At 38.9% G+C, this 15,302-nt stretch overlaps 1 protein-coding gene across 1 annotated transcript in view; it reads right to left on the bottom strand.

Annotated features, from left to right (window-relative positions):
• Window positions 1-2,468: 2,468 nt before the first annotated feature.
• OXCT1 (3-oxoacid CoA-transferase 1) overlaps window positions 2,469-15,302 on the bottom strand; it is an 87,746-nt gene continuing 74,912 nt past the window's right edge. Inside the window, exons 16-18 of the mRNA XM_050329840.1 lie at window positions 15,053-15,133; window positions 13,178-13,279; window positions 2,469-6,247 (exon numbers count right to left, since the gene is read on the bottom strand). Of these exons, the coding sequence (XP_050185797.1) occupies window positions 6,212-6,247; window positions 13,178-13,279; window positions 15,053-15,133 (219 nt within the window). The 3' untranslated portion in view covers window positions 2,469-6,211. The remainder of the gene's footprint in view (window positions 6,248-13,177; window positions 13,280-15,052; window positions 15,134-15,302) is intronic.

Raw genomic sequence — 15,302 nt, 5'->3', positions numbered from 1 at the left:
ATGTTTTTCCTGCATTTACAGATTTCACTTCCTTTTTCTACCTATGTGTTATGTATTTTTAAGTAACAGAATCAAAGGGAATATTTAGGAATTTACCCAAACAAAGTAATTGTCACAGGCACCTGCAAGAGAATTTGAATCATTTAGGCAATCTAATCTAAAAAGGAAAAATTCCACTCTGTGCTGTGCCAAGGTGCCAGAACATCACACCTGTTCTGTAAGAGCCTTCACATTTTTGTTCTGTACTTGCCCTGAAACACCTCACAATGCAGGAAGATACCTACTTGCAGGGGAACTATAAAGGAGGGGAAGCAAGTTGCTTACACGTTTGAAAGCCTGTATTAATAAAGACATTCTTTAGAGCGTAACTGAGGCCTTGCCACTGCTGGGTGAATGACTTGGATAGTAGATGATTGTCTCCTGCTCCTTCTCGACTTCATTCACAGCCTTGTAGCCTTTGCCGTCCTTTCTGCAAAGTAAGATGTTTCCCCTCAAGCAGCTCCCTCACCCAGCTCACCCAGCAGTGTGGCAGGTGTTTCCCTGGGACAAGCAAGGTATGAATCTTCCTGGGCAGGATTAGGAACTGAACCTTCACAAAAACTCTCCCTGATGAGTTAATACAGGGGAAGAAGCATCACCACGACTTTTCAAAGGAGCTGGGGCTGTGCCACATCTGTGCTGAAAAAAGCACAAAACTACATATCGAGACCCTTCTGCAGTCACGTGGATGGACACCGGCTCGTGAATTTCACAAAGGCATAGGTTTGAGACTAACACTGCACCAAAGCCAGCATTTCTCACCCTGTGTAACAGCAGCAGGGTCAGTGTCCAAAAGCATTGTAGCAGCTGCATTCTAATCATCTATCACAGCTTTACACAAATTTAAGTTTTTCTCTGGATTGCATGCTCAAGGGACAGCTTTAAGAACAAGGAAATAGAAATTCTAGTTTTAAGACTCTACTGCTCCCCCAAATAAGTAGTGTTCTGCTTGCTTTTGCAAACTATTACAGCAAATACAACAGATAAAATGGAATTATTATGGGAGGCATATGGAGAACTCACTGGCCTCCAGGGCAAGAGTTTCGTCCATGCTCTCACTTCTTCTATGTATGTACATATACATGTGAATCAGGTCAGGAAGTTTTCACAACACAAACACAATAGCTACTTTTACCTTTTATGGAGCCTCTAAATCTGATGTTATGTAAACATATACAGAAAACTAATTTCTTCCCCACCCTGGCATTTCCTGAAGTTCTTCTCTTAAAAGCTGCCACACATCCTGTGGTGTAGGTATATCCAGAGCTGACCCCTGGTGTACAGCAGCAGATGGATATGGGCAGAAAAGGCTGTGCACCACAGAAATGATGTCCTGGCTGTGTTATCTCCCAACTATTCGTGACCCTCAAACTTCCCCGCTGGTGGGGTGGGATGAGGAGCAGAAAAGGCCTTGTCTCTGTGAGAGCACTGCTCAGCAATAAGGGAGACATCCTCATATTATCAACACTATGTTCATCCCAAATGAAAAAGCAGAGTCCCATATTAGCTACTATGAAGAAAATTAACTCTCTCCTAGCCCAAACCAGCACAATAGGAAAACAGAATTTACACAAGATACCACAAAATTGCTCAGATATGCCTGTAAACAAATTTCTCGTCTTGTCAGAGAAAACTTAACTTTCCACATTTGTATGACTTGCTTTCAAGGTTGCAATACTGGTGTATCATCTCAGTGGTTTGGGCACTTACCTGGTAGCCCCCTTTACAGGGGTGAGAGACTGTTGCATTTTGACCACACATATAAATTACTGAAGTGTTTCATTTCAGAGCAAATCATCAGGGTTTTTTTATGACACTAAACATTTTTCTTCACATTTATCAACCCGTTCTCTGATGATACTGAAAATTATTCTATGACATATTTACTCATGACCTTATGACAGGAACGGAAGGACAACCCCACTATCCACAGACAAGCATTTTTATCCCTTTGCAATCATGTACTTTATTATCCACTAGGTGGTTAATGGAATTTGTCTTCATGTGTCATCTAATACTATTTTCAGAGAGCAGCCACACGCTAACATCAGTGATTAACATCTCAAATGTGATCAGTTCTACAGCAGTTTTAATCAAAAGGTAAAAGAAATCACTTCTCTAAGGACTACATATGCGGTCCATTATTTAACTTGATTGAAAAACAAGTCATTTTGAAAATGAATGTGATAATTATGCTTGAGATTGACCCAACAGAGACATCAGCGAGAGGAGAGAACATGGAGAATTCAGCTGTTAGCTGAGTTTCGAGCTTCATTATTTCTGTTTATCAAATCCATCCAAATTCAACCAAGACCTTGATGTTTCGAGTGTGCTGAGGTGTGACATGCTGGTGTGAACACGAGCTAATCTCTTATTGCTCCTAATGGCAGGACAGAACACCATGAAAAATGGCAACAATAGACAAAACCTGAGATTTTACATCTTTATTGTTTTGCAAATACATAGAAGGATTTTGATGTTTAACTTGCAGAGTTTACAGTACAACTACATTTTCTAGAATATTCCCCCCCCCTTTTTTTTTTTCTTTTTTTCAAGGACAAAAATCAATAAAATGTAAAGTGAAATAAGTCCAATGTGATAATACAGTAGAATCATCATCTTCTTCTGGACAAAGAGTATCAACTGTCCTTGTCTTGTGAAGTGCTGTCAAGCAGGGAATGATTTCAGTGATGTCCCAATAAACCTTCATCCCTGCAACACTAATCACTGCAACTTTTGCTCAGAGTATGCCTTACCTATGAGCCACACTTGTGTTCACAGAGAGGGAAATGCTTAGGAGTGCTTTAATTTCTAATCCTGCTTGACAAGTGAGTTAAAAAAGTGGATTTGGAGCTTGTTGTAATTAGCTTGTGCGGACACATGACATTTTCATAACAATACCAATATTCTAGCACATCTATTGTCCTCAAGATAAAAAAATTGCATTGTGACATCCATACCTTGTTTCCTGTTGCTACAGCATCACTGCTATATATGGAGAGAGCCTGTTCTCCTTTTATCCCCAATTTTCAGCACCATATACTTCTTCTCTCTCGCATTAACACTGATACATATAAGACACACAGCTCAAATGTACAGCACGTATGGCAGTCTACAAGTATTCTTCTCCACTATTGATCAAGTGATCAAGCTGAAGAGGAAAAGATAACCTCTTGCACAGACAGACCTTAGCTTCTCATTCCTCACAACATCCCTGTGAGGTAGGAAATTAAAACATCCCCTTTTCCAGCAACAGGAGACAAGGCAGAGAACACAGCAGACGTTCCACAAGGCAGTAGGTGGAAAACCACAAAAGCTGAAAATAAGGAGTTCTTGGCTCCTAATTCTTTGATTCAGAAACCAAGGTATTGAACTCCCAGACATTACCAGGTCATTAGTCTTTTTACAGCCATATGTTAAGAACAACAATGGCTTCTGTGCGTGTGCCAGCAAAGCATAGTTCTAGGCAGAAGCAGAGTACACCTGATCCTGCCCTCAGACACTTCTCCTTTACAGATGTCAGTAAATGTTCACTGTAATTAACTAATCAGTCCTACTGCTACTGTAGCAATAGATCAACATTTCATGTATAGATTTCTTAAAGACCTGTTCACATCTATTTAAATGTTTGCGTTCTTTGGGGGTTTTTTTGTTTTGTTTTGGGTTTTTTTTTGTTATTTTTCCCCTCTGAATAAGTTAATAGTAACTCCCTTCCCCTGTATAACAGTTTTTATACTCCTCCCCTAAAAGCAGTATCCATTCTGAGTACTACCTGTGAGAACTTTGAATGAAACACTTTCAGGGATGACACCTATCCCCTCAGAGTAGCTCTTTACCCATCTCTGGCCCTGAAGGCAAAGATAGGCACCTTTTGCTGTGTACAGAACCACAAGGGTCTGTACACAGAAGAACTGCCACTGAACTGTCTGTATGGATTGGGGAAGAGGCCTCTGGGCTGCTCTATCCAAAAGCAAAACTGTTTAGACTGAGCTAAAATAGTCAGGCTTTGTTATATACAGATTTTTAATCTGTAAAACCTCTGTAAGCAGAACTTCAGTCCACCCCCACAGCAACAGAAATGGCCAAAGTTTTAAGAAAATAACTTGTTTGGAATGAGAAACACAGGAAATACACCCAAATAGGGAAAACATGAAAATTAACATGCTGGGTTAAGGTATACTGGAACACTCTGATAAATGTAGTTTCAAGTCTTCAATGCAAATTACCTATCAACCTTATCACTAGTGTATGTTAATCATGGCATTAGCACTACAACATAAGTCTTTCCCATGGGCTCAGTGTCAGGTCTTTCCTACAAATTCAGGCTGTATGAGAGCCTACCACCCATTAGAAGCCACAAGTTCAAGTCATACAGATTGGTACTATGGGAGCACTTTTGTACTGGCATAACGGTGTTTACAAAGGCATTTTGTTTATTTCTTTCTGGGATGAAGTATAACCTGTTACGGTATTGACAAGAGTTTATCAAAGAATTGTTTGGGGTAAGTGTACCTATACAAAATAATATCTCCAATCGAAACAGCTTTACTGCTATAAAACCTGTCTGTGGATCAAGGCAAATGCTGTAACTGTTCCATGAAAACGAACTATTTCTTATTTTAGAATGGGAAAATGCAGCACAAAGGCTAGTACAGGAGCTAAATGTTGCAAGATCTTACTATCTGATTTCGGAGAAATGTTTTATATTCCTTACACAACTCACACTGATTATGGTGAACTGCTCATTCACCAGTATTAGAATGCCCTTCTATATCATGTCCCAACACTCCTTATTACATGTATGATAGGCATTATGTACACTTTGTGTATCTACATTTTACATGCTTTTCAGTCACTTAATATGCTCCAGTCCTGATGTCAAACATTATATCAGGAATTATTTTAACTGAAGTGTTTTAAGTGCTCCTATTTATACAAATGACAGAAATGACAGAAACCATTATACTTGGAGAGAACACTGTATTTTAGTAAATGTTGATTTCCAGTCAGTTCATGCTCTGTATAATAAAGACATATTGTGCTGATTTGGTATGTGAGATCCAATGCTACCACATCACCTATTTGCAAAAATAACAAAATATAATTTTGTAATTAACAACAGGGAAAAGACGACCTTCACCAAATAGTGGAATCATTCTGAGATAATGTCTTTTCATTTTGATTGTCTAATGGTGTTTATTCTAGTTATTATAAGTTTGAGTTCCAAACTCTTTACATTTTGCCTTGATTCGGAAGTGGTGCAGATTTACTGCTTTTACTCCTAACTATCTGTATTCCCTTCATAAGAATCTTCAAAGTGTCCACTTTCTCTTCCCCTGTGTAACACTGGAAGGACAGACCTCACTCCAGAAACAATATTCATTTGCCTTTGACTGGGATCTGGGGAGAAGCATTACATCTGGAGAATAAGAATAGTTAATGAGGGAAATTGTGCAGCCACCAGTTGTCTGCATGGGGACAAAGCCTTTTTAATGTTCCTCCTTCATACCAGCCCCATTCTGGTTTGTATGATCGAAATATAAAGGGTCACAGTTGGACTTTGGGAAGTGTAGGTTTCACAACTGTGGAAGCAGCACATACATTTAGGTCCCAGTTATTTCCACCAGTGTAAATAGTTTTATCACAGACTGATTAAAAGGTTCAGGAAAAGGGAAGTCCATATTCCTGATGTCTCTCTACAGATATGTATAGTTGTTATAGATGACTCCACAAAAAACCCCCCCACACCTTTACAGGAGAATGGACATGATAAGTGCCACAGTTACAGAGCAACAGATATCCGGAAACACAGAGGCAATCATTAAGTTTTGCATGGTTGTTTTCTAATTCTGTGTAAAAAACATAATATTTGGCAGACAGAATACAAGGCTTTTTTTTTTTTTTTTTTTACAATCATCATTAACATTTTAGTATAACAGGATTCAAAACTTAGGGAATATATTCACCCTTCAATTAAAATTGGTAATGTTATGAAAGCAGAATACAATTTAGGCTTATAGTCAAAGCCTGAGCTTAACTATCTGGAAACTACTTACAAAGCCCTTAGAAAAGAAGAAAAGAGAAAAAAAAAGTAGAACTGCAAAACAGTCACCGATTTCTCCCATTTGGAAACAAGCCTTCTGGAAAGTTAAGTTCAGCCTGTATTTCACATTTAAATCTGCCTCATTGGTATTAATTTCGGTGAAACCTGGCAGAAAGAAGGGAAAAAAACACAGCAGTTGGCATACAGATAAGATATAGCAGTACAACCCACCATTGACTTCCACCTTTATCAACTATGTACCACTGAAGACTAGAGACACTGTATTTACTTAAACTGAAGTATGTGCAGTACTTCAGAGATAAACACTCCCACAAATAAATTTTCTGATGCAAGAATACAACTGATGTGTGGTGCCAGCATCCAGCCTCCCAACTTCATTTATTTTGAGATGGGTTACTGATGTAAGAATATAAGCAGATTAAACCTGGGCAGCTGAACCTGTACTTGCCTCCCTGCAGTGTCTTCTCAGGTGGCTTCCAATGCCATAAACCAGTAGGAGAGTTCAATGCAGACGGACAGTGTTTGATGATGATATAGTACAATACTTCTAATTGTTCCTATTTTTAAAAATTTTCCTTCTTCCATTCACAATTTTGTTTCATTGATAATTGCATAGTTTAATAACTTTAATTTTACTTTTTAAAAAAACCTTGCCTTTCCATGCACATTAATTTTTATGTGAGGACACATTTATGTATTCTACTCTTCTAATTCCATATACTCACAAAAATCAATTAGTGATACCATAAGATGTACAGCAAACCAAGAATAAAACACAGTAAGCCTAAAGAGGAAGCTGGAGAAGGAAAGAAGGTATAAATAGGAACAGTACAGAGAAGACTTTTCAGAGTATCGGTGGTTAACATTTGGTTGAACTCTGACCACAGGTCTACAGAAATACCGCATGGAATAGGGCTCCACAGAAGATCCATGCCCCTTTAATTATCTCCTGTTCCCAGCCCTATTTAAATAGGTGCCCCAGGATGAAGATCAAAAATAACTCATGTGACCTTAACTTATCCAGGATGAAAAACAGTTCCATGGACAATCTATCTCCTAGTTGATTAACGTATCCCATGGAAACCTCACCTATTGTATCCTTCTGCCTCCTTAACCCATCATTTTCAGTTAAAAGTACTGAAGAAGCTAACTCATTAAAGAATGATATATAAGTGCCTTTTCAAGCATTAAAGCCTCTTTCTTTTAGAAGTACAGGGTTGTATTTTCTATACCAGTTATTTCTATGCTACCTTCCCCCCAGCCAGTATGTATCATCATTTATTACCTTACGAGAGCAGCCACTGAGGAAAGCTTAGTTCATGAAGAACGTGTTTACGTATCAAATGCTAATGAAATGTTTTCAATGGATGGCAACCATTTATTGATTTTTTCAAAGTTGTGTGTGAACTAGGATAATAAAGAGATCTAATAGGTATAAGTGTAGAGGAGAAACTCCCTGAGTGCATCAACATTCCTGGATTTGTTCCAGAAATGTTTTAACATTTCAGAGTGCAAGTTCCGATGTGCCTTGCTTAATTTGGGCCTATTTCTGCCTCCACCAGGGATGGTTCCATTGAGGAAAAGGTGAAAGCTGGAGGATGAATATAGAACTACTAAGAACTGTATTCTGCAAAGGACAAAAGGCAACTACCGAAGGAGATTATTGTTTTTCTAATGTTGTAGATTTTGCTGCCATCAAAACACCAAGCGTTTCACATTTGATGAGTATATTACATTAAAGGTAACGTCTGCACATCTGATGCTACCAACTGTCATTTGTATTTACGACACTCTGCTTCAGAAGGGGTCTGGGGGCCATGGGTGTGATGTGCCACAATGCCTGCTGATGGTAATGGAGGTGGTGAGAGCCCACCGTAAAGAACTGGACCCAAACTGGACCCAAATCATTTGTCTACATAAAATGTGATTAAATAAGCAGAAAAATGCAAGTGGAACAAAAGTTTTTGCTTAGAAATCAAATCTGAAATGCAGAAAGCCTCCTGAGTCCACTGCTTTAAATCGTGGTACTGCAGTCAATTCAGTGTCACCCTGGGCTAAGAGCACAGCATTTTGTAAGGACTGCAGGTCCTTAATGTAGCCTATTTCACAGTGCACAGACTCAAGAGTCGCTACTTTCTCACAGAACCTTCTAAGCAACACATTCTTAATATTATTTCACTTATGGGAAGAACGTCTTATCTTGGAAGCTTGAAAATACTTTGCTAATGATGAACAGGAGAAGTTTGCCTGGCAGCCTGGTACATGGCATTTAAACTGGTAAGAAGACATTACCTCACAGATTCCCTGCAATTCCAGCCTGTTGACTCTCTGATTTCCAAATCCTAACTATACTTTTCAGCTACACAAACAGCCCTATGCTAATTTAATTGTTTTTCTATATAGCAAGGTGCTCTTTCGGGGCCTGATTCTGAATAATGCTGAGTTTTAATAAGTTGGTAATCTCAAGCAGTGTGAAAAAGCAAGTTATTGTTCCAAAAGTAAAAAGAGACCCTAAAAAAAAAGTTAACACATTTGTTAAATTAAAAGTTGCTTACTTTGTTAAATTCTTAAAACTTGTTTCTCTTTACTCCTATCTTTTACTTAATTTCAGATAAAATCAAACCACAATTCCATCATCATATACACGTATATATGTACACATGATAAAAAAGTCAAAAAAGACAACATCCACTTAAAAATCAACCCAATCCTGCAAAACCTCAAAAGAAAATCTTTCTCGAAGGAAAATGTACTTCCAGAAAATAAAACCAATACCCTGTACCATTTTGTACTCGATTGGACAATCACTTTCTTTTTAAACATAAAATGATTTATTTTTAAATATTCTTTTTAAACATTTCTATTTAAGCATCTGCCTTGGCAGATGCTTCTCCTATACTCCACGTTATCTTTCAAGAACATTTTGTAAATCTCATGTTTTACATTAAGGAAAAAAAAGGCGGGGGGGAGGGGGGATTTTAGACTTATCCTGATTATTTTTATAATGAAATACATCTGCAAAAGTATGTTCTGTCATGGTCTCCTCAATGGTATAAGCCAGTACAAGCCCAAACAGATTGCCTGCCAAGGTGATCTATATGCTAGGCTACAGCAAATCTGATTTAAGCATGCAACATAAGCCAACATTTTGTCTTCACAGCACAGTAAAATTGAGGGTGAACTGTTTATGTTTTATATGAGCCAGTCTATAATGAAGATTGTTAACTTTAAATCATGTTTCCTTTGACATTTTGTTGTTGCAAATGTTCTTTAGGAGCTGTTTTTCCAAGTAAACAGGGTGAGCAAATGGGACTGTATAGTCAAATGTGATACAAATAAGGTCATATAGACTACAAAGTTCTCTTCTCCAAATAGCAGTAGTCTGCATGGGGTCAGGTAGATATATACGAAGCTACAGTAATCCCTTAAAATCTCATTTCTAGTGAACCTACAGAGATATTTGTTTTAGTTCAGATCATTCACTGCATCCACTGAAAAAAGCTGCAAGAAAAAGAGGTCAACTCTTCATTTTTCCCCAATTAGTTGTTTCAAACTAGGAAAACATGATCCTGCTTTTACTGTGACAATACAGTATCACTAAAGCTCCTGTCACTGATATAAAACCAAGATGTCTCATTCAGTGAACATAAATAATCACAAGCACAACTGCTACTGTTGCAAGAAAGCCTAAGGCAGAGTCTTAAAAGGACGAGGGATGCCGCTTTCTGAATAAATGCCTATCACAATGCTCAAATCTCTATTTTCTGAGCTTCAAAACTAAGTGAAGGACATATCATTGTTTAGTATAGATGAAAATTAGGCCAACAAGGGTCCAATATTACACAACAGTAATCCAGTCTTGCTGTCAAAGATTTCAACAGAAGATTTGTTAAGGATTTCAATGAAAGGAGGACTTGGACACTGTGGTCTGGAAACATGCTTTAGATGGGTGACAAATAAAAGGAGGGAGGGAGGGAGGGAGGGAGGCAGGCAGGCAGGCAGGAAGGAAGGCAGGAAGGAAGGAAGGAAGGAAGGAAAGAAGGCAGGAAGGAAAGAAGGAAGGAAGGAAGGAAAGAAGGAAGGAAGGAAAGAAAGAAGGAAGGAAGGAAGGAGCAAGCTAGCGCGCTTCCATGCCACACGTTTAACAAACAAATCATTGTGGTTCATGCTTTCCATCTGCAGTGCTGTAGAGATTTCAAACACTTTGTACTGACTCACCAGTATGTCACACTGACTCCTGTGCACACTCTGGCAGAGGTACACACTCTGCAAACAAGCATTACTTTGCAAGCAATTATGTAAGCCACCTGCTTTCAAGGAAAGTACCTGTAAAAGTACAAGCCAAGTAGCATCTACATTTTTCATGCCCACAGGTGCTTTTAGTGCAACTCGTGATTCCATGCCTGACTATGGCAGCCGTGTGGAGCAGAGTGTGCTCTCTGGACAACAAAGAAATGGTGCCTGTGGAGTGTCCCTTCCTGATCCTAGTAAGACACATCCCAGGGACACAGACAGTGGATTGCTCCAATACCTCTCATCAACTGCTAACTTCAGGTTACATTAAGTATTTGAAATTTATACCTCTCCTTTGTAACACTTCCAGAAAAGCAGCGAGGAATTTGTTGGGTGGTGTTACTCTTTTCTCTGGACCCAACAGTCTTGCCCTATTACATCTGCTGCAAAGCTCTACCTCACAGTCCATCATTTTACGCTTCTCACTTCTCTCTTGAGTTTTTTGGTTGCTTTTGTTCTTATATATATTGGTCACCTGAACAAAAAAAAAAGCCCCAGATCCTTCCAAACAAGCAGGTTTGAAAAAATAAAGGTTAGTGTGTTCTGTAAACAGAAGTCTTTTACTGTAGTTTACATTTATGGAAATGCTTACTGAACATCACACCTTCAAATTCATTATGAAGTTACTCCCCAAATTAAATACAAAAGAACAAAACAAAGTGACTGACTGCAATAGCTACAAACCTACAAAGTTAATTTTTAATTTTAGATGCTGTTTACAGGTTGATTAGCCCAAGAAAAAGGTGTCCTGACATTATCAAAGTTTTAAAAAACTGATAATTTTTTCCTAGATCAAAGTCAGAAGCTGAATGAATAATTTCTTTTGCACACAGAATTGCTGAATATGGAAGTCTGCTTCCACTTTAAATTAAAAAATAATAATGACTTTACCTAGAAAATTAGTAACCTACTAAAGTGACTCTGTAGCAGCTTCCTGAACTCTGCAGTAGCAAACCAACTGTCTTCAATCCAAATTTTTTCTCAGATAAATTAAGATATTTTCAGCAGTGAACAGCTCCTTATTCAAAATTTTTGTAAGAAAAACATACACTATCATATTTAGTTGTTAGAAATGCTCTCTTACAGACACAGGAAATGAATGGAATTTCAAAGGCTCATTGCTCAGAAAGTTTTACTTACTACCAACAGTCTGCTCAAAGCCTTATTAAGAAACCCTTTCACATACTGAACAGTCTGGAGTCTTTATGTTCTATTGCTCTGTCATGAAACTCTGTATAGAGGAAGAGTACTTTGCTTCACTACTAAATATTGCCCAACTATTTGTACAGCACCATTTGTACAATGTCATACTTGCTATCTTTGCCAAAGGAGGGCTGAACTGCCCCAAAAGACTTTACAAAACAGAAGAAAAAATTTTGTGATGTTCATGCAGGGGAAGACCATGAAGAAACCATTTATCAACCATATATGGACTCTGTTGCACTCCAGTGTGCTACAGCTTTCCATTAATAATCCAGTTTTGTCTTTGTAAGTGAGACTTAAGAATGAATGTGAATGCCAAAAGGTAGGACTTTCTGGATTAATGCAGAGCATAAGTTCCATTCATGGAAGAAAAAGGGAGAGATAAAGCAAAGGTATCAGTGGTAGAGCAGCTCATTGACTGGTACTACTAACACAGAGTGGACACATGTAGTCACTCCTATTGAGAAGACTCACAACTCCACCTAAAGATAGCATGGAAACTTAGCAACATAGACTTAGGTAAGCTAACTTATACAGTGGAAAAATAAATATTCATCCACTTCTCAGAAAAGATCAGCTCCGCTCTTCAAAGCATAAAAGTCTCCTTTCCACTTGTCCTTTTAGTAATTTCTCCATGTCTCCTGGTCTTCCTAGCTTCTGATGCTTCTGACATGATCACACCAGATTAGCCTTAAATTATTTTTTCAACCCCCTGCAGTGCTACAAGTTGGGCACAGAGTGGATGGAGAGCAGCCAGGCAGAAAGGGACCTGGGAGTTTGGATTGACAGGAAGCTGAACATGAGCCAGCAGTGTGCCCAGGTGGCCAAGAAGGCCAATGGCATCCTGGCCTGCATCAGGAACAGTGTGGCAGCAGGAGCAGGGAAGTGATCCTTCCCCTGTACTCAGCACTGGTGAGGCCACACCTGGAGTGCTGTGTCCAGTTCTGGGCCCTTCAGTTCAGGAAGGATATTGAGGTGCTGGAGAGGGTCCAGAGAAGGGCGAGGCTGGTGAAGGGACTTGAGCACAAGTCCTGTGAGGAGAGGCTGAGGGAGCTGGGATTGTTTAGTCTGGAGAAGAGGAGGCTCAGGGGTGACCTCATCACTCTCTACAGCTACCTGAGAGGAGGTTGTAGCCAGGTGGGGGGTTGGTCTCTTCTCCCAGGCAATCAGCAGCAGGACAAGAGAGCACAGGCTTAAGCTCTGTCAGGGGAGGTTTAAGTTGGATATTAGAAAGAAGTTCTTAACAGAGAGAGTGATCAGGTACTGGAATGGCCTGCCCAGAAAGGTGGTGGATTCACCATCCCTGGAGGTTTTTAAGATGAGGCTGGATGTAGCACTGAGTGCCATGATCTGGTAATCACAGTGGGGTCGGATCAAGGGTTGGACTTGATGCTCAGAGAGGTCTCTTCCAACCCAATTAATTCTATGATTCTATGACTAAATCCCACAGGCAATCTATTCAGTCCTCACCTATAAAGAAGAAACTTACTTCATCTGCAAGTCTTCATGTGATGAGAATTTGTGGAGAACATTTGTTTTGACTCCAGATTAACTATATGGGTTTGTAAAATTACTTACTGCAAAGTCACAGCCAGTGCTTTTCTTGATATCATCCACTGTCAGTCCTTCCCAGATTTCTATGAGAGTCAATCCCTTCTTCTTGTCCACATCAAACACTGCCTATCAAGATCAAAAAGCACACAATTATTTTTTTTATTATCAAAGCAACAAACAGGGATGTAAGCAGTAATACTGGACAAAATGGTGTGCTCAAGTGGGAAGCATTCCCTCAGTAACAAAAGATGTCAGTATCAATTGGTTTCACTGTTCACTTTTCTGACTGATCAATGAAGATTTCTGCTACATTTTTTTGAAACTGAAAGCATTTAAAATACTCTATGTGTTAGTTTTGTGGGAAAAATGTACAACTGTTCATTGCTGCAGGAAATGAGGACCATGCCTGCCACTCCCACCTGGTGAGAATGGGAGATCCAAAGGAAAAGGCTGAAACCTTCTTTGCTGCAAGACAATGCCCAGCAAGAGACCATGAAAGAAACAGGAAAAGAGAACATCTCCCCCATTGTTTTATTTCATTTTAAGGCCAGTAGTGAGCAGAGATCATCTTTGTCTGATTGTAAGTTTCTCCTACAGTTACTGCACACCCAGTACAAACACTAGTATTTTCAGAAGTTAGCAATGAACATTTATTGCTGTATTTCCAATAGAAAACCTGGGAGGAAGTGGCTGAAGGGGCAAAGGTCCTGATGTCTTCATAAGCTATACACTCCACTTCTGAGACTTACATGCACATCGCATAAAAACACCTGTAAAACAATGTGCACTTTAACAGTGCCTACCAGAGGGAGATACACAGGTTGCAAGCTAGTTGCCAGGGAAACCATAAGGTTTAAAGTAATTTTCCTTAAAAATAAAAATTCACTAGCAAAAGACCAGTGAAGATTGAACCTGAAATAAAATTGGAGTCTTAAGCTCAAAACACAAGTGTACTGAAGTCTTAGCTGTCCTCTGGGCACGTGAGACCGCTTTATGGGACTAAAAAAGGACAGCTCCTCTAAGTCTTAAAGGAGAAGCTGGGCATAAAGGAAAATGAACACTACGATGCTACTGTGGAAACCGAATTTGCAATACTATCTAAATGCTGTTGTACATTTGTGTCATCTCCTAATAAAGACACAAGATCTGGCAAGTGATGAATCTTAAGAGAAATTTTGCTTTTTTGTTGTTTTCTATTAACCTTTGCTACCTCTCTTTTCTTTTTCCTTACATTTGTATGTGGCCAGTGAGTAGAGGACTGGAAAAACTTCCCCATTTTAATTTATTTTTCCTTACTTTGTGAAGAAAAATCCTTTAAATATAGCAATGTATCACTGGGAGAAAGCAAATTCTACATCAGCACCTTTGATGCATTCTACTTGGCATGACAGATGGCTCACAGAGGGACTACTCTACATCCTTAAAAATGTAAACACTGATAATAAAAGGAGTACGATTTTAGCAAAAACCTTTAGTCCCTTATCCTTTGCTGTAAAGATCCACTAATGTATTTTGAGCAGCAGCAATATCAGATGCTCATACATACTTGCACTGGAGAATAAATTGCTTCACAAACAGAATCAAGTAAGAACAAAAGACTTAAAGCTCTGCTACAGCAGCAGCTATATCTAAAACAGTCCATAGTATACACTGAGGAAGATGCCAATTGTCTAACCTATATGTGCTCTGCTGGTGTAACACCCCCCAAACCAACCAACCAAACAAAACCCCAAACCAAACAAAAACCACAAAACAAACAAACAACAACAAAAGCACAAAAACACCACCCCAAGCCGTGATTACAGCTGCACTTGAAGATTTCATTTTTACTAAGCTTTACTACTTTCATTTGGGATGGAGGAGGAATTTGTTAGCAAGAATTCAAGAAAAGTACTTTACCTTCTCTGTAATGATGCGGTCTACACATTGTTTCCCAGTAAGTGGCAAGCTGCATTTTTCCAAGATTTTATGGACATTGCCCTGTGTTTAACAATATAGAGGCAAGCAAAAATTTTCAAAACCAACACAGCTTACTCAGAATTCAAATACATACATGAAAATCACACCTGTAGTCAATCAGTGTTACTGAAACATTCAATTCAATTCAGAACACTCTTTTAATTCACTTCTATGGCAGATTACAATTCTG

Source organism: Myiozetetes cayanensis, unplaced genomic scaffold (assembly GCF_022539395.1).
Source record: "Myiozetetes cayanensis isolate MyiCay16 unplaced genomic scaffold, myiCay2020 scf4, whole genome shotgun sequence".
In the NCBI taxonomy this organism is placed as follows: domain Eukaryota; kingdom Metazoa; phylum Chordata; class Aves; order Passeriformes; family Tyrannidae; genus Myiozetetes; species Myiozetetes cayanensis.
Note: the sequence above shows the minus strand (reverse complement) of the source record. Positions and strands in the feature narration are given on the sequence as shown.